This window comes from Cottoperca gobio, chromosome 24 (genome assembly GCF_900634415.1).
Source record: "Cottoperca gobio chromosome 24, fCotGob3.1, whole genome shotgun sequence".
NCBI classification, from domain to species: Eukaryota; Metazoa; Chordata; class Actinopteri; order Perciformes; family Bovichtidae; genus Cottoperca; species Cottoperca gobio.
In genome coordinates, this window is record NC_041378.1 from 6,686,601 (window position 1) to 6,708,480 (window position 21,880).

The 21,880-nt window shown below is 41.1% G+C and overlaps 1 protein-coding gene across 1 annotated transcript; it reads right to left on the minus strand.

Annotated features, from left to right (window-relative positions):
- Window positions 1-839: 839 nt before the first annotated feature.
- On the minus strand, window positions 840-15,438 carry lin28b (lin-28 homolog B (C. elegans)). The gene is made up of 4 exons (XM_029425610.1): window positions 15,327-15,438; window positions 14,418-14,608; window positions 3,756-3,943; window positions 840-1,175 (listed from the first exon to the last, which is right to left on the minus strand). Exons 1-4 carry the CDS (start codon window positions 15,334-15,336, stop codon window positions 863-865), a joined length of 702 nt encoding a protein of 233 aa, XP_029281470.1. The 5' UTR covers window positions 15,337-15,438; the 3' UTR covers window positions 840-862.
- Between the last annotated feature and the right edge of the window lie 6,442 nt (window positions 15,439-21,880).

Consider the following 21,880-nt stretch of genomic DNA (forward strand, 5'->3'; position numbering starts at 1 on the left):
TGGAGAAGAGGCCATTCTGTCGGTGATGCACGACACACGCATACAAACACGCACTTTTCTCGTTCCCTCTCTCAAGTCTTTGCACGTGCACACACACACACACACACAAACACACTCTGTGACAATCAGTTGGTCCGGTCTATTTTATGCAAGGGAGAGGTTTGTAGTGAGTGTTTCAAGATTATGGAGAATGTGTTAAGCCGCTCACCTTCATTTAAAAATTCCCCTTTTGGGAAAGCATAAAGTTTTCCCTAAAGATCTTCATAAACCAAGCTAACAATCTTACGGCTCTGGATTATCGCTCAGAGGGTCTCGAGCTTCTAAAAAGTCTTCTAATCCTTCTTAAAAATGAGCTACCGCTTGTAGCAAAAGGATGCGACGTGATTTTTTTTTTGGAATGGGGTAGAAACGTGTGGCATAAAAAAAGCATTCGAAATGGCCAACACTTAGGTCCAAGGAGAGAGAAGAAGAAGAAAAAGGAAACAAAAATAAAAATGAAAAACAAGATTCATACCACGTTGTTTCACTCTTGAGCTGCACTGAAACAAGAAAAAAAAAAGAAACAGTCAATCCCTGCAGTCACCATTCCAGCGGCGGTTGCCGTAGCTGCACCAGATGACTGCAAGTCAGTCATACACATTCATGCATGTCCGTACCCCGTTGATCGTTGCCATAGCTGCGCTGGTTAGAAAAATAAAAAAAGTAAAGTAAAGAAATCAAGACCTCCCTTTTTTTTTTTTTTTTTTTTTCACAGGTGTGAGGTAGATGAGGGTGGGGGGGGGGCTTCAGGTATCCTTGATTGAAGGGGAGACATGAGGGTCAAAGGGTTAGCGGTGAAAAGGTTCACCTCTATGGGCTGTCTTCAGGATTTCCTCCACCTCTGGGTCCTGGGGCCGCGGTGTGTGTGGGGCTCCTCGGGGGAGGAGGAGGAGCCCTCGAGGGGAGACGAGCCGGAGCGCTCCTCCTCCTCTGGGGGGCAGAGGTAGGGCCCGGTTCCTGGACTGAAGGCCGAGGTAGACGCATTTTGGTCCTGAGAGGCTGTGGCGGGCGCCAGCGCCTTGTGGGGACACTGAGCCACCATGTGCGTGATGCTCTGGCAGTAGTGGCATTTCTTTGGCTGGGGGGGCAGGCCACACTCCTTGGCATGGTGATCCAGACCTCCACAGTTATAACAGCTGCAGGAGAGCGAGGAGACAAGGAGCACGGGATGATGACAGATGTATACAAAAGGGAAACAAAGGGCTCCAACTAGGAGTCACCACTAGATGGCAGTATGACACATGACATCGCTCTGGATCAAATGTGAGGAGCACTTTGTGGCATGCCAAACTACATGGCGTTATTACATTTGACAAGAAGCAATTTGGTGCTGAAAGAGTGAGCATACATTTTTTTAAAGCGAACGGTGGCCAAGATTTCAGCCCGTCAGGATTCCACCAACCGTTTTGACACCACATCAAATCAAATGGACAGTTTTTTGCTATTTTAGGCGTAAAATGATCATATTAAATGTCACTGATCGGGCTTCAGTGTCTTTTCTTCACAGCTAATGTGCTGTGCAATGCTCAGCGCTTGGCACATCCAATGTTTTAGACATGTTTCTCATAGCAGACAGTGTAACACATCACTGTGTGGGGACTTTAAACAAAGTCGTGTTGTCTTTAGATAGAAGATGAAACCACGATCATGAAACAAAGGTTCACTCTCAAAGTGTTTTTTTGTTTTTTGTTTTAAGTGCATCCAGTTTGACAGACAATTAACTAAACGAGCAGGTTAGCAAATTGCTGCCACTTCATAAGAAAACAAAATCATGGCAGGTTTTTTCTAAAGAAGGCTGTTTCAGTCTTGGTTACTTTGGAACAGGAGCTGAATTATTTCACATTTAACCTTCTTAACAATGCCTCTTAAATTACAGCAACATTTGGGGAATAGATTATAAATGAGTCAGCTTTAAAGATGCTCACAACCTGGATTAACATTATAAAAAATGGTTTCAATGGCATCATTTAAATTAACAGCCATAACCATAAATACATCATACATCAAATCCAAAGCTATTAACGATTATGAATTAGTACAATTAAGGGTATATTTTTATGTTTATTATATTAAAAGTTCATTCAAAAATGGTCCTTTTATGTGTCAGATTATACAGCGGCTAATTATGAAACAAAGAGCTTAATCTCAGCTAAATTAATATAAAGGCTTTAAAATATAAACATTTTTAACATTTATGGAAAAAATAATTGTGTTTTCAGACAATTAAATTTTTCTTTGTCTAAAGTTTTTCAATTTTAATTGAATAGTGTATACTATAAAAACTATTTTTTTTTTAAAAACCTTGTATTTATGGTTAATCACATTATTAACGATATGGTATATAAAGAGACAGACAGACATTTTCTTTAGACAGTGTTTTTGTTTTTTCACTGTAGTCAATATTAATATCTTCAGCTATTATTTCCACCACAGCCGAATATTTTCAACGTAATTCTTACATCAAACGCCTTAAAAGCGCTGAGAACCACAGAGCGCCGGTGCAAAGAATGCACCGCGCTGTAGGCGGTTGCACAACAGAGTGACCAGCAGGGGTCAGAGCAGCGCGACTGCCACAGGAGCCGCTCGCACTGAGCGCGCTCACAAGAGACTCAGATGACATCACAGACATCTTACCTGCCATCTCTGAATCCAACACCACCTTGCCACCACCTTAGTGGAAGGTAGAGACACTTGACCTAACACTTGATCAATTATCCCACGTAAACTGAATTATTCAGCGGTGTAAAACTATCAGGGAGCCTTCTCTCCCAGATCCTCCTTTCTGACCAAAGCTTTTCTTTTCACACCTTATTAAAAGAACGGGGACGACACGGGCCTGTTCCGCTGAAGCAGCTGTGATGCAGCAACATAACACGGGTGGCAGACGTGGACTTTTTCGAATGTAAATGCAGCCTTGAGGTCATGTGACGCCGCCCTACGACAGATACACACGGCAGCGTTTGCTATACATCGTTCTCCGTCGTCAGGAGGAACAGCCTCCTCTGCTTAAACCACCAGGCGCTTTCAAGGAGCTCCGTATGGCTCCCTGTGACAGATTTGAGCAAAGCACCCTTCAGGATTTTACTGAGGACAAAACAATTGATTGAGCTGCCGCCGCATTGAGATGCATATAAGCCCAATCCATCCCTGTGCTAATGCCGTCGCTAATGTAAAAGCCGGCAAATTGATTTAAAATAGCGGCAAAGGGGAGCAAAGTGCCCTATTCAATTCCTTATTATTGTGCACAATAACCATAGCAACAGGCATGTACTCAGGCAGATTGAATAGATTTAATCTATAATCTCAGCCCACTCACAAACAGCTCACTGCAGTGAGATGTACATATAGCGTGCGTCTCCGTCTGCTATAGGCAGCAGCCCTGCTTCTTTCTCAATGCAAGCTCCCAACACAGACATATATTCAGCTTCGGTTAGATGAAGCCGACGGGCGCGTCTGAATCGTTACATTCCTGCAGACACGCACACAAATATGTCGTTTTCTTACATCTTGAAAGACTGCGATAATGCACACACACACTTTAAAATGTCATTAGAATTCTATTTGTGTTCATTTTTAATTGTTTAATAAACAAAAGTTGGAAATCATTTCCTTAATTCTTCAACATTTGACAAGCAATTTGTTGTATTTTAGATTTATGTATAAAAAAAAAAATCATTCCTTTTTTAATTTTTCATGTTTCAGATTGTATCACTCACCGGTCTCCCTTTGGTTTGCGTTTCTGGAGTGGGACCTTCATTTTGGGTCTCCTCTCGCTGCCTGCGCAGGGTCCCCCACCAGGTCCAGTCACCCGCAGGGACTCCAGCCCCTTCGAGGACTTCTTATAGGTGAACTCCACCTGCTCGCCCTCCTTTAAGCTGCGGAAGCCCTCCATCACCAGTTTGCTCTGTTGGGAGAAGAAAGCAATTATCCATTTAAAAGTGGAAGGCACTTATAGCTCAATGAATTCTTTGAAAGAATATGATAATGCCTGCAATACACAAGGGTCTGCGTTTGAGTCGGTATCAGACCAGGAAGTCACACCCGTTTCTGTGTGGACATATTTTGGCTCTTACAATGCACATCCCGTCAAAATCAGAAAATCCGTGCATGATTTTTGTATAATAATTTCGAAGCTTTGTGAAGACACTTAAAATCTCTCCAATGTGTCATCTTTAAAAAGGGTTCACACACACACACACACACACACACACACACACACACACACACACACACACACACAGTGGTATCAAGATGTACTTTACCTTGACTGGCTCATAGAAAGAGATAAAGCAATCTGACAAAGAATGTATGCGTTACAAATGTAGAGAGCCTGTCTTAAAAGGAGAAGAGGTCACTTTTCAATGAAAAGACACAATTCAATGCCTTGGTTCTTCATTTCTGTCCGCACAGTACAAAGCGCGGCACTAATGTTACGCAAGTCTACACCCACCAGAGCTCATTTATCACTTAAAATATTAAAACAGCTGCCTGAGAGCATTTTCAGGTCCCCGACCACAACACTTAATATTTGTCGCAGAAGAATCGACGCTTATTCGCATGCCGGAAAGACATCATTCGAAACATGGTGGATTGACTCGTCTGTGGTTTGCACCAACTGCCATGGCAGTCTGTACACAGAGAGACTTATCTCACACACGGCGTCCTTGCTTTACTCCCTTTATCTACTTTTCACAGGAGGCACCACTTCCTATTCTTTCTGCAGGGAGAAAAGACGAGTACGTCGCACCCTTGCAGTCATTTTCTGTCTCAACACACATCCATCTTATCTACATGATCGGCATTATTGATTTAGCTACTACATAACCACTGGACGATGATTTGTGTGTGGTTGATGGCACAGAATGGACAGCAGATAGGCACTGTATGCGTGACCTTCACGAATCGCAGCGAGCCCTGCAGATCTCTGCGTAGGTAAACACTCACCCACACTGAGCGTGCAGTGTGCAGAGCAAACCTACAACCTGCTATACATCAGGGCCTATAAATAACACACAGGCTATCTGTGCATTGCCGGATGTGTAGGAGAAAGAGGTAGTGATAGGAACAGATGATCAGAGGGAATCAAATGCGAGACTCTACAGGAAGGAGAGAAAATGCGCTCAGCAGCGTTTTTGTTTCTTCTTTTAATTTCTGTCAACGACTGCAGTTACAGGAAGTTAAATGAGCTCTATAGGTGCTCCATTAGTGGTGATAAATGAATATGGAAGAGCATGTATAAAGCAGTGAGAGAAAGTGACAAAAGATGTAAATGTATTTCAAACGAAGAAGTGTCTGAGCTCACTGCACTCCGATGGATATCTGTTCAATCTAATACAGATGTATTGTAAGTATGTAGATGTAAAGTGTAAGATTGGGGTAAATTACGGATTACATAAGAGTTTTGTTGTTTATGTCTAACAAAACTTATCTTAAAAAATGTTTTAATTGTCGTTTAAACCATGTTTCATTAAGAAGCTCTTTGTGTTTTAAACATCATTTATAATAAAATCAAATAAATCATAGTAAAATCAAATTAAAATAATAATATTTACATCAGTTAGAACATATTTTAAAATTCAGAATACACACGGTCTGAATCTAACTGCAACATTTTTATTCTAAAACTTCAAACGCCGTTGAATCTAATAATGTGGAATAGGCCGAGAATGTTAAAACATATTGTTATCGCACAAGTTTATATTAAATAAATCAGTTTCAAAGCAATTTTTCAAGCAATTTTATTTAAAATAAATATTTTTGAAAATATAAACAACTTAGTTCGTTAGTGTTGTATGTTAGCTCTATAGCTTACTTTAATCTAAAAAGTTTTATATGAAATACAAACTTCATATATTTAAAAAAGCTTGAATAAAACTTTTGATTAAAAAGAAAATATGCAATAAAATACAATTTATTCTTGTCACTACTGAAGTAAGACTTTGCTACTACAAATGTTTATGAAGGGCCATGAAATATACAGTAGGCACAGAGAATAGAAAAAGCATTATGTATGTAATGAATTTGTTTTATTTTAGTTGTTTTTTACATTTTTTTATTTATCTTGAGTAAATAGGAGAAGCTACAAATGGTGCTAAATTCAAAAAGGCACAGCTGAAGCAAGCACGAGAAGCAAATAGTGGTTCAGGATTAGAGCAATTTAAACATGCACAAATAAAAATAAAAAAGTGATTCCTCCTCCAGAGTTTTTATTTCCCCAATGTATAAGAAAAGGGAAATTGCTGGTGCTCGATGAATGAATGAATGAATGAATCTCTTTCCCTATCGGATGTTCTTTCTGAGTCTCTCGCTGCTGTCAGCGAGGGTTACAGTCAGGGCCACACTGATTCTAGTCGATCGCTCATGAAGGACTCGTCTATTTTTTTGGCATTCAGGTATTGGATTTGGCTTTGAGGAAAAGGCGAGGATCAGGGAATGGAAATGAGGTTTTGCACAACCGATGGAAGAGGTGGAATAAAAGAGGATGAGGCGAGTCACAAACTGAGCTTGTGGCTTTATGCAAACAATAAAAAAAAAAAAAGATCAATGCGGAGTTGCTGTGCTGCAGAAGCAAAAGATGTCCAAGATTTGACCAAAAAAACTGCAGCGACATGCATATAAAGAAAAGTGGCTTTCTTTATGAAGGAATCAAACAGTCAGCTCCTTGCACCATTCAAATTAAAACCTTAATTGATTTAATGATCACCATCGTTCGACCATCCAAATGACTGAAAGGTATTCCCGCAGCAGAAATAAGCAGAAAGCGAATTAAAAAAAAAAAAGAATTGCGCCCATCCCCCGCAAAACAATGTATTCTGAATAATGATGAATAATCACAGACTCGTCTCTCGACCGTGCGGCGCATGTGCTCTTCCTGTTCCTCTCCTGTCTTCAGTCCACAGGCAGCTTGTCTCTCCAGGTCAAAGTTGAGTGGTTTGTCTCGGCACCCTACCCCCTCTTCAACCCCGTCAATGCCCACAATGCACCAGTGAGGAAACCACACAACCCCTTTTGTTCTGCAGAAATGCAGGAAAACACACACACACACACACACACACACACGTCCTTCATATAAGACAAGGTATCACACCCCTGTCTTCATATCTCAGATGAGTTTAATTTCTGAAGCATGCAGCAGCTCAGTCTCTCCACAATAAAACGCAGCATGTGGATTTACATGTGTGTGTGTGTGTGTGTGTGTGTGTGTGTGTGTGTGTTCTCTGTGCTGGTGTGTGCATGTGTCAACGTGTGTGAAAAAAAAAACAATAAATGTAAACTTCACAAATCAGAACCTGTAACCCGAGTCCCCTCCTCTCCAGTGACCTGGCGGGTGTCCTGACCCGTTTCAGTTTAAGCTCAGAGGTCAGGAAAGGGCACGGCCGGGGAGAACGAGAGAACGTCAAAGAGAGAAAGAAAGAGAGAGAGAGAGAGAGGGAGAACACAAAATGGAGGAGTGGCCTGGAGCAGGGGGGCGGTGGATGAGGGAGGGAGTTGGGGGGGGGGGGGGGGGGGGAGGTTCATGGAAATGCCTCCAGCGCATTCTGTTCAGCTCCAATGGAGGAGCAACTCCTGATCAGTGGCTGGACCTAGGGGGGAGCCCAGGAACAAAACCCCCATTTGATCAGGAACCGCACAGGTCAGCAGCAGAAATCCGGGGGTCAGTAGTATAACCATCCCAGCAACCCCACCCCCCCCCCCGCCCAGCCCGACTGGTGGACCACACCAGCTCTCAGCGCTTTAACTCACAGCCACCAGCAGCTACTGTCATCCTAAAAAGTGGAGAAACTGAGCCAACAAAATGGACACCGACGTACTCAGAAATAGCTTGATTATGCTTACGAGCTTCCTTATATGTAATAAATATCTTCCTATAGCGCTCTGTGTGTGCGTGTGCATGTGTGTGTGTGCGTGTGTAGGAAGGAAGGAGTGAGCGATCAATACGGACTCCAACATCCTGTATAGAAATAGCCTTCCTTTTCATCAACCAGGCCCTCGCCATCACAGGGCCGAGCAATCAATACAGGAAGCTGTAACGTGAGGGGATGGGGAAGCGAATAGAGGAGACCCACCATCCTCCACCAGCCTCTCTCCGTGGCGACCACCGGCTAGGGAATGGCTAATTATGGGATGCTTTAAATCAGAGGTGGCCCACGCAGAGCCGATCGTGCTCGTATCGAGAGGGAAAGGGGGTGTGTAGGGGTGAGCGTGGAGGGAGATGGCGGTCACCATGTGGCGTGGTGCCATTAAGTAGCTTTTTACACACAGGAAATGCTAAGTGGACAAAGCTGGGCCAGATCAGCTCAGATGGACATAAGCCAACAGGACGCATATAAACCAAAAGAAGAAAGACAAAAAGGGAGAAAGCAGCGAGGAAGCTGGATGAAGGGAAAAACACGACACACAAATATGCCGGTTGAAAACCACCAACAGAGCCGCCGCTCTCGTGACGCTGACACCCCAACCCTCCTCAACACGTTGTCATTAGTGGCCCTGACCCTTGAACCCTGCCCAACCCCCATCAAACACTTAAAAGCCTTCATGTTTCCCCTGCCTCAAATTAACAACATCCAACACCCCCCCCCCCCCACCCCCGATTATGACGGGAGCAAATATTTGATCTGAGGGAGGAAGCACTAGATCATCTTGCTACATTTATCAGCACGAGAGGGGAAATGAACCTCGCCGAGGTGGCTGGTGATAAAACGCACAGCTTGCTAATAACTGGAGTCGTTCAAAACAGCAGCAACACTTATAAATCTGCTTTTACACAAATGCTTTGTGTTCTTTCCCAAAAACGTGATATTAACTATTTGAAGTGACGCGAAGTCACGTGAAATTATTGAAAAAGGCAAAAACATTTTCCGACACTTGACTTTTACCCGAACAAATAGCAAACTGCATCTGTCTCAGTTTAAAGTCGTTTGAATGATATTATTTTTATTACGCAACATCATTTTCTCATTGGTTTTGTTGCAGCGGACGACGTTTTTTTTACTCCTCCATATTAAATGTTGGCCCTGAATGCATCAGCAATAGGCATGTCAAACAGCATTGAAGTGGGATAGTGCTTATTAGATGATTGTCTTGACTTCAGATCTGTGGTAGATCTCATTTTTACACATTATCTTCTTATCTTATGTCTTAGTCTTATGTTTAGCGACCAAATAAATGTTGCATGTGAGAAAAGGTGGCTGAGGTATTTTTATTTCTCCACCTTTTTAAATGTTGGCTGTAGATCTCAGTTTCACATCCAGAACTGATGCATTTCAAACAGTTCTCGAAATGTGCTTCAAAATTAATGTGTGCTTCTTCTAGAGATGAAATGATTTGTCAATTAATCGAATAGTTGAGAAACGTTAAAAAAGAAATCCGCAACTGTTTTGATAATCAATAGTTTCAGTCATTTTTCAAGCAAAAATGCCAAATATTCTCTAGTACCCGCTTCTTAAATGTGACAATTTGTTTTTATGAAACAGTAAACTGGAGATTTAAAAAAAAGCAAATCGGAAAAAACTATTAAAATCAAGAAAATAATCTGAAAATGATGAATGCATCTTAATTATTATGTTACCATACGAGTCTGTTTAAAGTAATGGATCAATTAAATTAGAGCTTTGTTCAAAGACGTTTGCATTAGTTTTATTGTTGAATTATTTCTTTTTTTATATCAAATGAAATAAATAAATGTGTGTGGCGCAAACATACCCTCCACTCTGCAGGCGCTCTCTTTGTATTTCAGGTGAACTGCGACTTGTTTTGAGTCCTGCTCTGCTTTCTACTCCGCCACCTTTCCAATTACCAATCATCTCCGCTGTATGTGGCCAGCTCCTCAAAAGGAAGTCACATGACTACTCTTTCTTCTTCTTTTGCGTTTTTTGATGTGCAGAAGAGAAGGGTGGGTTGGTGGAGGAGGAGGAGGAGGAGGAGGAGGTGGAGTGAGGTGGGGGTGGGGGGGTGGTGGGGGGGATTGGGGGGGTAGTGTGGCTGCAGGAGAGACAAAGCCTGATACTGGCTATCTGGAGGCAGAGATGGGTGGGGCCTGCATGCCAAACGGTGACACGGACCAGAGGTTAATCTCACTAGGGGCCCACTTTAACCTCGCTACACAAAACACACACACACACTCTCTCTCTCTCTCTCTCTCTCTCTCTCTCTCTCTCTCTCTCTCTCTCTCTCTCTCTCTCTCTCTCTCTCTCTCTCTTGCGCGCACACACACACACACACGTACGCACACACACACACAAAAACCTCAAACATCTTACAACGTTTCACATGTAGACATCAACAACCTGGTGGTTAAGAGCAGAAAGTAAGAACCACACACACACACACACACACACACACTCGTGGGGGCTCCATAAATTGAACACACACTCTGGAGGTTTCAGGAGAATAGCAGCAGCAGCAGCAGCAAACTGTTCAACATTTCAAACTGATTACCGACAAAGGGCAAGCAGCCCCCCACCTCACCGCCACACCCACCCAACCCTCCTGCCTTTTTGTCTTTAAAGAAATTCCTCTTTTTAAAAGAATGCCCGAGGAGAGAGCACCCCCCGTGTCCCAGCAGGAACTCACGCACACACGCACACACGCACACACATTTACACACAGAAAAAGACTCGGTCCAGGTAGGGAAGGGGTTGACAAACAGAGATAATGAAATAGTGTTGTGTGTGGAATCACTAAGCAGAGAGGTAAAGTGGGTGAAGAAGCTTAATTACTCTCTCTCTCTCTCTCTCGCTCGCTCGCTCGCTCACACACACACACACACACACACACACACACACCTTCCAAAAAGGAAGTGATCAGATAGGAGCCGTGATGAAGAGGCCTCCCAGGAAGAGAACTCGTGGTCGGGGCGGGGACCCTCTCGCTGACTCACACATACACTCTCACCCTCCCTCTCTTACCTCCTGCTCTTTCACTCACTCGTCTTTTTCCAACCTCTCACTCATGTTTTCCTCTTCGGCTACCACTAGCACACCCCCACCCTCCCCGCACACCACCAACACTTATTTTCCCACATCCCTCCTCTTTCCCTCTGCTAGGAAAACTCGCTCTCTCGCTCTCTCTCCTCTTCGCTCGCGCTCAGACGAACAAAAAGAGAGCCGCGAGACTCCGCCGAGAGCGCGCGCTCTCTTTACCTCTCTCTCTCTCTCTACCTCTCGAGAAGTCACTCTCTCTACTACTCTCTCTCTTACCTCTCTCCTACCTCCCCCGAACTCTCTCTACGTACCCTCTCTCCTTCCTCTCCTCTACCTCTCTCTCTCTCTCTCTCTCTCTCTCTTCTCTCTCTCTACCTCTCTCCTCTACCTCTCTCTCTACCTCTCCTCTCTCTCTCTACCTCTCTCTCTCTCTCTCTCTACCTCTCTCTCTACCTCTCTCTCTACCTCTACCTCTCTCTCTCTCTCTCTCTACCTCTGCCTCTCTCTCTCTGCCTCTCGTACATACAGGGGAAGTGTTGTGCAGGAATAAATCTGCAATGGTTTCACTATTGTCTTTTTTGTTTTTTACATCAATTGACAGCTAACCTTGTGTCATAAATGCATAAAATATAACCTTGACCTTTTAGTCAAACCAAACTCTCTCTCTCTCAACACCTTGTATAATAAAAGTCTGCTCTTTGTGATAGAGCTGCAACGATTGACACTCGATCGACAGAAAAATATTTTTGATGAATCGAATATCTTTGGCTTTTTGGCTGACAAGACAAGACATTTAAAAAGAGTTCACCTTGGATTTTGAAGAAACCAAAAATTGACTTTAAAAAAACATACATTTTATAGCTCAAACGATGAATCTGGAAGATTAATCGACAATGAAAATAATCGTTAGTTGCAGCCCTGCTTTGTGCGTCATGGATTTCAACAGTGATATATATATATATATATATATATATATATATATATATATATATATATATATATATACAGTTCAGATACTGTAGCGAGATATAAAATAACCTGCAGGATTTGAATTCAATGTGCAATCTGAGCATTTCCTTAACACCTTGGAAACAGCATCAATACGTCCACATCCCTGCAGGCTGACAGCAGACACACAGAGACGGAGGGATAATCAGAAGAAGAAGAGAAGAAGAGAAGAAGAGAAGAAGAGAAGAAGAAGAGAAGAAGAGAAGAAGAGTGACTGATTTAATGAGTGTCTATGGAAACACTGGGGTATTTTGCATCCAATATGACAATGTGCTTATGAATGCTTATTGTTTGCTCTTTGTGCTAAATGACAGCTGTATGCTTGGAAACAGTGGGGGGGGGGGGAGGGGGGAATGCACTAGTGTAAACATATTCATTGTATGCTAGATATTATTATTCTATGAAAAAGGTTTTAGTGGAAACAACTTGCTTTGGAAAAAACGGAGCGTCATTTAAGAAAACCATTATCTAGAGCAGAGAGTGACAGTTAATAATTGCAACCATTTTCATCTCCACCACCTGTATTATCATACCTCACTAGACTATATCCCACAGACGCCTACATGGCACCCCAGCCTGCCCCCCCGTCCTATAGATTACAAACTAGCAGCGTTTATTTGACTTTTGATCAGCTCTTCAGGCTGTATTCCCAGACTACACCTTCCTTCTCTCGTGCTGGCCTGATCCACTTCTAAAACATCTCCGGCCTAGCGGGGAAATTGGAGCAGAAGCCTTGAGTGTGTAGATAGATAGATAGATAGATAGATACAGCGCATTCAAGTCGATGGAGCCACAATACCAAAGTATCAATCAAAAACACTGCTACTGCAATATGCACTTTCCTGAGCCTCTCCCTTCTTTTCAAATATACACACTGGTGAATCAAAAACTGGATCCACACACACACACACACACACACACACACACACACACAAATAGAAGCTGATTTTAAAACGTGCATTATTTGGTGGAGGCCTACACAAATGATAATCCATGACATGACTATGGAGACAGATGGAGTAAGTGCAAACATATTGCTTCAACATAATACACTCAAAATGTGATTTTCTTTAAGCACCAAGTTCACTGCAGAATCTTAATTATTTTAGATCAGACGGCTAAATCTAAATTGATTTTACTGCCATAATAAATTATTTAAAAATAAATAAATAACTTTATATAGATTAACGGTACATTTATAATGAACACGAGATGCAAATCATGGGTCAAGAACATTATGTCCATGACTGAAATATATATAACTAAATAAAAAAGGGAGGTGAATGCAACAGAATTCATAGAGAAATGTTAAATAAAGCAGTATTAAAAGACCTCATTGCATCACTGCAAACTGTCCCACTGGAGGCACAACAAATAGGTTAACAAAATCTCATACCAAACTCTTTTTGCTTGCTATTTTAAGACGGGATACAATTTTTATTTTTTATTAAACATACCATCAAAAGTTATTGCAGTTCCACAAGGGCTGATAAATAAATGAATTAATGCCTCTATGAAACCCTAATTTACCCTAACCCTTTTTTTATTCACCACTACATCACCTCTGACATCTGACCCCTAAATGTGCCCCCTCCCCTCTTCAACACCAGTCCAGCACAACATCCTGTGAGTCCACAATAAAGACACCTCTAGGGGAGGGTGTCACGTGAAATGGTGAAAATGCTCATCCTCTGTCCCAGAGTATTTTAAAGCCACTTTATAGGACTGATAAAAATTAAACGGATGGGGGGGGGGGGGGGGGTGATTAAACACAGGGGAAAGATGAGCTGAAAGAATGGAGGCTCTTTGTGTGCTGCAGAATAAGTGGAGGAAAAAAAACAAAAGCCTCAGAAATTAACTCCATGTACAATAAATCAACACATGCGGTGGAAAACAGGCCAAATGTAAAGTGCATGTTTCAAACACACGCACACAACAACAGCAAAAGGGGAGCAAAAACGCCTCCCAGAGCAGCGTGAGGGTGCACTTTGACTTATTTAAAACATGCTTTCCGACATGTTAGCTGGCTGTCCATTAGAGCCAAGTGTGAAACTAACCGTGTCATAGCCACACGACATTTCTTCCCTTCCCTTTACACTGCAGAGGGAAGCGAGGGAGGGGGGAGATTGGACACATGTGGCTTAAAGAGGAAACTTAACGTGTGTTTTATTCAAGCCCGTGGACAACGTGTGATTACACAGTAACATGTTGGGCAATGCAAAACATCCGGATGATACAATGTAACTGGCGCTCTGAGGAGAAATGTAAAAATAAAAAATAAAGGGGGTCTTCGGGGAACAAGAGGGGATTTGAAGTTGACAGGGAAATTGTTGGAAAAGGAAATAAAACTAATTAATCATTAATCGCTTTAGAACAAAAACTAATCCAAAGCACATCACTACAGCGCAGATGTTTATTCCTCTGTGGGTTTTTTTGGCGTCAACTTACTTGGTGGACGAAAACATCCAGAGGGGGGTCGACGGGGCTCCCTTCACTGCTGGTCACTGAGATAAATCCAAAGCCCATCCGGACGTTGAACCATTTGCAGAAGCCCGATCCCGACAGGATCTGAGGTCGAGTCCGGTCCTCCTGCTCGGTGGACTTGGCGGGGTCTTCTCCGCCACCTTTACCCGGACCTCCTGAAACACACAGGAAGCAAGTTAAAACATTTTACAGGCTCGGAGACACAGGATGGTTACTTCCCTGTGCGCATAAAAAAAGGTTTCTATAAGTTTAATGGGCTCTGTTGAGTTTAAAAAAAAAAAAAAAAAAAAAAAAAACTTCTTCAAGAAGAAGCGTGGGGGGAATCCCCTCCACTTGCAAACATGGGCTATGTGAAGTTCAGGGCCAGTAGAAATTTCCTACACTACTATTTTCGACATCACACAAGCGACCAGGAGGGCGCGTGGTGCTTGTGTGCATCAACGCAAACATTCCCTCAAAAAGTTGTTTGTTACTCCCTGACAGATGAACTGGGGCTCGTGCACAGGCGTGCTCAGTTGGTGTAACTTGCGGAGGATTTGTCTCGTGCATCTTACAGCCCGCTCGCACAGTGGCGCTGCATGCTATGGGACCCAGAAGGCAGGTGTACACATGGTTCCTCGAGCTTTACTGGTGGGCAGAGCAGCATATTCGCTCCAACAATGCATATATCTTAATGCAGCGAAACATGGTGAGACACGGTGCTCGGCAGGGACGGTTCGGGTCGGGGTTTTTTTTTTTAAAGGTTTGGAACAACATTCATGTTGCACCTTGCCCCCCCCCCCCCCCTCCTCTCCACCCTCCTCCAGCCTCTTCGCGCGAGCAGATAGGGAGGAACAACTAAGAGCAGAAAATAGAAAATAATTGCAGAATAACCTTCGGCCATGTTTCCCCGCGGACCCTCTGCGCCCAAGTTGCAATAGAGAAGCTTCCTCTGCGAAAACGGGCTGCGGTAGTCACCATTAATCCGACATCCTCGATCCCATCGGTCACCAATTTAGCTCGCATGGTACGGCGTGCTTTCTGCCTTTTGATATTTGTGTCATGTCTCTCCTTCCCTTCAATCCCTTCCTCACTCTCACCACCTCTGCACTGCTCTCCCTCTTTCTCTCTCTCTCTCTCTCTCCCTCTCTCTCTCTCTCCCTTCACTCTCATTCGCTCTCGAGCTGGCTGTGCCCGTTCCCGTAGTGAGAACACGTGACTTTGTCAATTACATGCTTTCTTGCTGCTAATTTCTGCCCTGCGATTCCAGGGAAGAGGGGACTCGGACTCGCAACCACAAGCAGAATACACCCCGGTTGTGTGATTTATAATTTAGTCTGTGTTAATAATAACCTCGAACATCCACAGGGTTGTACCGTTTAATACGGTGGTTTCTTGGTGATAAAGCTGTAGCCTGTCATGATGGTGTAGCTATAGTTATTATAGTCTGAGATTAGATTAGATGGGATTCAATTCAATTTGAATGATTCCTTTTGGGGTAATTGGCTGGTCATAGCAGCAGGACAAAAGAAAACATGGCGAAATAAACATGAAATGTAAGGCAAGAATTAAGCAAAAGCATCAGCAAGTTTGTGGGTATATATATATATATATATATATATATATATATATATATATATATATATATATATATATATATATGCATATTTACTTGCATGTTCGTTAGTTAGTTATAGATGTACATACTCATTTCCAGCCTACATGGATTTATAAGACAGTAATAATAAGCAATGTATTGCAGTGGGAAAACATTTGTCAGACAAGACCTTAATGTCTTAAATAAAACATCACATTGCAAACAAAGAACTTATGTCCCAGGCTCTTTATAATAATAATAATAATAATAATAATAATAATAATAATAATAATAATAATAATAATAATAGAATCCTGGTTTTTAATGTCTAATTTTGATTTCAGTTAAATAGACCACCCAACCCCACCCAGGGACTTAAATTCCCTATATTTCCTGAGACCAAAATAACTTATAACAATATAGAACAATAATGTGATGCTCATTTTCTATGCTTTCCATGCATGGACATGTTGTTTTTGAGCTCATGTTCCTAACACACGACCAGTTACCTCCCAGCATCATAGTGGGCACCAGAGGAGAGCTGAACTCACAGCTTTGGAATGTGACTGGAAAACCCAGAAAAACAAACCTGAAAACTGATGTGTTCAGTTGTCAGTAGAAAGTCAACCCTCAGGCCAACGGGCACTTTGCAGAAGCTTTTCAGAGATACTTAAAAGTGACGTACACAATGATGATTAAACGCTTGATAGGTTTGTGGTAAAGGCATCAGCCATGTGCTTGATTCTCTTCTGCATTAGGAAATATTAAAGATACAGCAAATAAAAACGTGTGAAGACAAGTTGTGTTGCTCTGAGTTTAAAAGTTCGAAGTAATCCTAAAAGTAAAGTAAAAAAAATGCATTTTTAGTAATACTTCATTCATAAAGTTAATAACTTTTAAAAAAAATACTTTTTAATCTTCATATATATATATAACTTGTGTCCATTAGATACATATTACTTGATTGGTGCTGATTTCTTTAATAAATAAATAATTCTAACAATAAAACCCTGTTTCTTTTATTACACAATAATTAAACTTGGATCAAATCAAATGTTTAAATTCCAACACAAGTCTCACTGCATATCCAACATTGGACAAACACTACAGAAGTATTCGTCCATGCAGTCCCTGAAGGCCACACAGCAGATCGATAACAACAAGCCTGAAAAATACTACGTCCATTGAGAAACTTCCCTTCTTATCTCACATCTGCCCTACTCTGTGGGGTTATTCCCGGGTATGAGCAAAGAAGAAAAATGCGTTGGAGGAATGAGACAACAACAAGCCCATCTCCACCCACCAGGGCGAAAGAGCCCACCCTCCGGAATTCACGAGCTTTACTCCTACCCCCAACCCATCCATCCCAGCCCCCGCGCAAAAAGGGCCTGTTTTTGAAGATGCTTGTAGAGGAGGCCTCCGCAGTTTGGCCATAGAATTACTGTTTGGGTCACAGGCTTGGATACCAGTGTCAGATGTTATCCACTCACTCATATCCTGACAGGACTTTTCTGATTAGGACAAGTCAGTGGAAATCCCCGTAGTGCTGCTCACTGACATGTGTGCAAGCTAATGACGAGGAATAGTTTAGATATGGGTGGCTTTGGGTGTGCCTGTTAGTCAAAGGAAGCAACTGAAATACCAAAAACAGAGATTAGTGGAGATTTAAAGACACCTTAACTCAACGTGAACACCTTAATGTGGCTGAGAGAAATATGTTTGTGTGAAGGGGAAACATCTCAAATGTATGTTAATTAAATGAGGACAGGGTGTTTTGATTGAACACTTCCTTAAAATTAATTAATTAGTTTAGATTTTTTTTTTTTTTTCATAATCAACACCAACTAGAAGTTTTATTTTGGCCTCGCTTTTATTTGTCCTTATGTCGCAGGGTAAGATTGTTTTTTCATACTTTCAGACCTTTTTCCATCTTTTTATTTGTGGAGAACAGTTAAAAACTGTTACTTTTCGTTTGAAGTTTTGCAAAAAGGAATGAACTTCTTTGAATGACGTTGTTGTTTTTTTCTTATAATGAACAATACATTTAAATGTTACTCAAGCCACTTTTTATTTAACCTTATGCTGCAGGGAAATATTGTTTTCAAACTCATCACATCAATCTTTCTCACACTGTTTTTGAGTCGGTGTGGGGAAGAGTACACAGAACAAAATAGCAATCTTTCATATAAAGCTTTGCAAATAAATAGGGAACTCATATGTGTAACATAGCCATGAATCAGCTTATTTTAAAACAAACGTTATATGTTTCACTTATAATCAACACTAAGTCACCACTTTATTTATTGTACATCAGTCTTATAATATAATCACAACCAAGAATCTTTAAATTTGCCTTTATGCTGCAGGATACGCTTGATTTAAAAATCTATTTGTGGAGAAATGCTTTTAAAAAGAGTAAGTTCTTTCCATATTAAGTTCTGCAAAAAGATAGGAAATCATATTTGTATCATAGCCTATTTTTAAAGATGAACAGGTCTTATAATCAACAACAATATTATAATAATAATCATACTTTTCTGTCTTTAGGCTGCAGGATAAGATTGTTTTCATACTTGTTTGAGCTTCAGATCAATCTTTGTTTTCCCAGTTCAATACTTGTGGAGAAAAGTCCATGAACAAAAAGAGACGTTTTGTTTTAGAAAGTTCTGCAAAATGTACTCATAATAAATGGCCTATTTTTAAAATTCAGTTATGACAACTTTATTTTGATGAAATGTGTATTACTAACTTCGATACTAATTGTATGTAAAGTTGCCTAATATAAGGGTAAGCTATTTTCCCAAAGTTTACAATAAGATTTTGCCCTCATGTTAAGTTTAATGTAAATGTAAGAGAATATATTATCCATTTATGATTAATATGTCATCATACAAAAAAAATACCTTTGTAATTAGAACAAGAACAGAGATGTGCAAACCCTTACGAGTTAATATGAATATCTAGCACTGCATTGCGTATAGATTTATAATAAAGACAGAAGGTAGTATGCTTTTGTCTATTCATAACATTTAAATATATTTATAAAATACAACAAATCAGACTTTTTAGGCATATATAATGCTAAAACTCTCCTGGCGTATTCACAGTCAGTCACAATCAAACTTTTAACTTAAATACTTTAGAAAAAGAGGGGAAAATAGCATGTTTCCTCTTAATAATAAGGTGGTGGTTTGCTGCAGTTCATACGTTTTATTCAACTTTTAAAAAATAGATCTCTACATAAGGTTGATTTTTTTTTTTTTTACCTACAATTCAATCTAGCCATAATCAGTTGTTTAGAAAGTACTCTTACAGCCAATAAGGAAAATGACAGCAAACTGAAACCAGCCTGAGATTTAGGCAGCAAGTTATTTTGACCAAAACAGATAATTATGAGCATTTAACCTCATGAGTACAGCCAGATTCCTGAGCTGTTTGAATACCAACTTTCTGAGCAGACTTTGGACTGCATCACCCCAGCTAACCCCACCCAACCCCCACTCATCACCCTGAAGGCTCCCAGAGGAAATTTGCCTTTACCCTGCTGCTGTCAATGCAGTTCAAAGGGTTCATTGAGTTTGTCTCTCCCCTTGTCTCCTTTCTCTTTTAGTGAAGGGGTTATTTTTTTGTCGTTTACTTCATGCATTCCAGCCACCAATCCTTCACTTTTTTATATCCTTTTTACAAGGAAGTGTAAGCAGTGGTGGCAAAGCAGGTCATCTCCTCTCAGATGGTTTTTCTTTTTTTTTTCAAGAACTACAAAGTATGTGCATGTGAAAGGTTTTACATGAAAAAGGTGATTATTGTTTTAATAATTTGTATTCATTTGATATTCTAAACACAGGGTGGTTTGACTTCACTTGGTTTTAAATCACATTGGTGGAGATTTCTGCCTCTATCTCTGTAAAATAAGTATAAAACGATCATTCTTTTGCATTTAAATTAAGTTCTTCATTTTAAATATCTATATATTTCGTTAAGGAATATTTTGAATCAACGAAAAAAATTAAACAAGTCTCACAAAAGCGCACATGTGCCATGTGCTCCATAGTTGACCACAAAAGTAAAAGCAAAAGCCTGTAGCACATTTTCTTATACCTTTCTCGCCTAATTTAACAAAAGTAGCATTCAACGCTTCATTTAAAATCAGATGTAATATGTGTGTTGGCGGAATAAATGTTTTTACCTCAGACTTTGTATCCGACACATTTTTCAAGAGCCTCCACACTATTCTTTACCACCTCTTGAATAACAGCAAGATGCTTTTCCGTCCAGTTTTAGGTGGGCAACAGTGAGACTAATTACGAATAATAACTTTTTTGGGGGTGTAAATCACGTGGAGTAAAGTATTTTTCAATCCGAAAAAGTCTCCTCCAACAGGAGTAAACAGGGTGAAAATATGTGAATGAAATATCGGTGACGTCAGACAGAGGGGGGAGGTTTGTGGAAGAAGCGCCTCTGCAGCCGGTGCGCCAAAAACTGCGCACAATGGGACAAAATATCCGCTTACACTTCTCACAATTCACGGTTTATTTAAAAAAAACTAAATTCTGCTCGGATCCTGCGGGTCAGTATGACTTTTGGACTTTATTTGCTTCTTCTTAGGCTAATTGAACATTTCCAAAGTGTTCCATTTGTTGATCACATATAGCCTGTGAACAGACTTCTGATCTGATGATCGATGAATTCCTTAACGAAAGATAAAGCTAATATCCTTATAATATTCCTATAATGAGTTTAAGTTGGCAGTGATCGATATGGTTTGTTTTACTGTTTCCATTCAATTTCTGCTTTTAATTCCCTTATATGGTCTTTATAGTTTTGATTTATATGTGCCCATTTGTTCTTAAATCATCGGCTTCAATCTGGGCATGTGCACACATCTTTAAATTCATAACTTTATTGAATGAGTTTGATTAAAAGAGCCCATATATCTCTTTCTCATGTTGCTGAAAGCCGGTCATTTCAGGTCAGTGAAAAGCAGGTTCTACAGCTTCACACGGGGGTGAGCTTAGCTGCAAACCAAACGCCACATCCACTGCTTTTTGGGGACATTTAAAGTTAAAACAAACGAGTTTTTTTAGAGAGTTTTCTTGAAATGACTCACCTGTCGGAGAGGGAGCGGACATCCTCCTTTTTTTTTTTCTTCCCCTCCGTGAATGAATGAGATGGCACAGGCAGACCAAATGTTTCTCCCGGTGTCTCTTTTTTTTGGTGGAGCAAACGTGGAGGAAAGTAGAGGTTTCAGCCTGCTGGAGTTGAATTCTGCAGACGCTCTAGTTTGAATTACATGTTTAGGCTGACTTAAACCTGGCGTATGAAGCCAAGTGACCGGCTGAAATCAAAGAGTTTTTCCATGGATGAATATTTTATAGTGACACTGTAACATAAGCTGCAGCAGAGGGCAGGCAGATTTGTTTTTTAAACGTGTCACCAACAGATTGTCGGGAGCCCGTGGCACACATCTGAAGAATCTTCTGCGAAATGCTCCACAGATGAGTGACATTTTTCATTTTTCATTGTCAGCTCACAATCTCTCACAAAAAAGGGGCGACTTCTGAGCTCAGAGGCAGTGTTGCTCAATCTACTGCTCTCAACATGGTTGCATGTATGAGAAAGACTTCCTCACAAGATGAATCAGAGGGAGAAGCTGTAAAAGAAGCTCTGTAAAAAAAAAAGCTAATGATAGATCGCTGGTAAATTCGAACCCAATCTCCTTGCAATGCCTCAGAGCTTTATCATGGCTCTTCAAACCATGTGGCATTCTTGGCCTCCCCCATCATGCTCCCACAGCCTTCCCCCACCTCTTTCTCTCTTGTTGATAAAGATCCATACTTCACAACCCCCCATC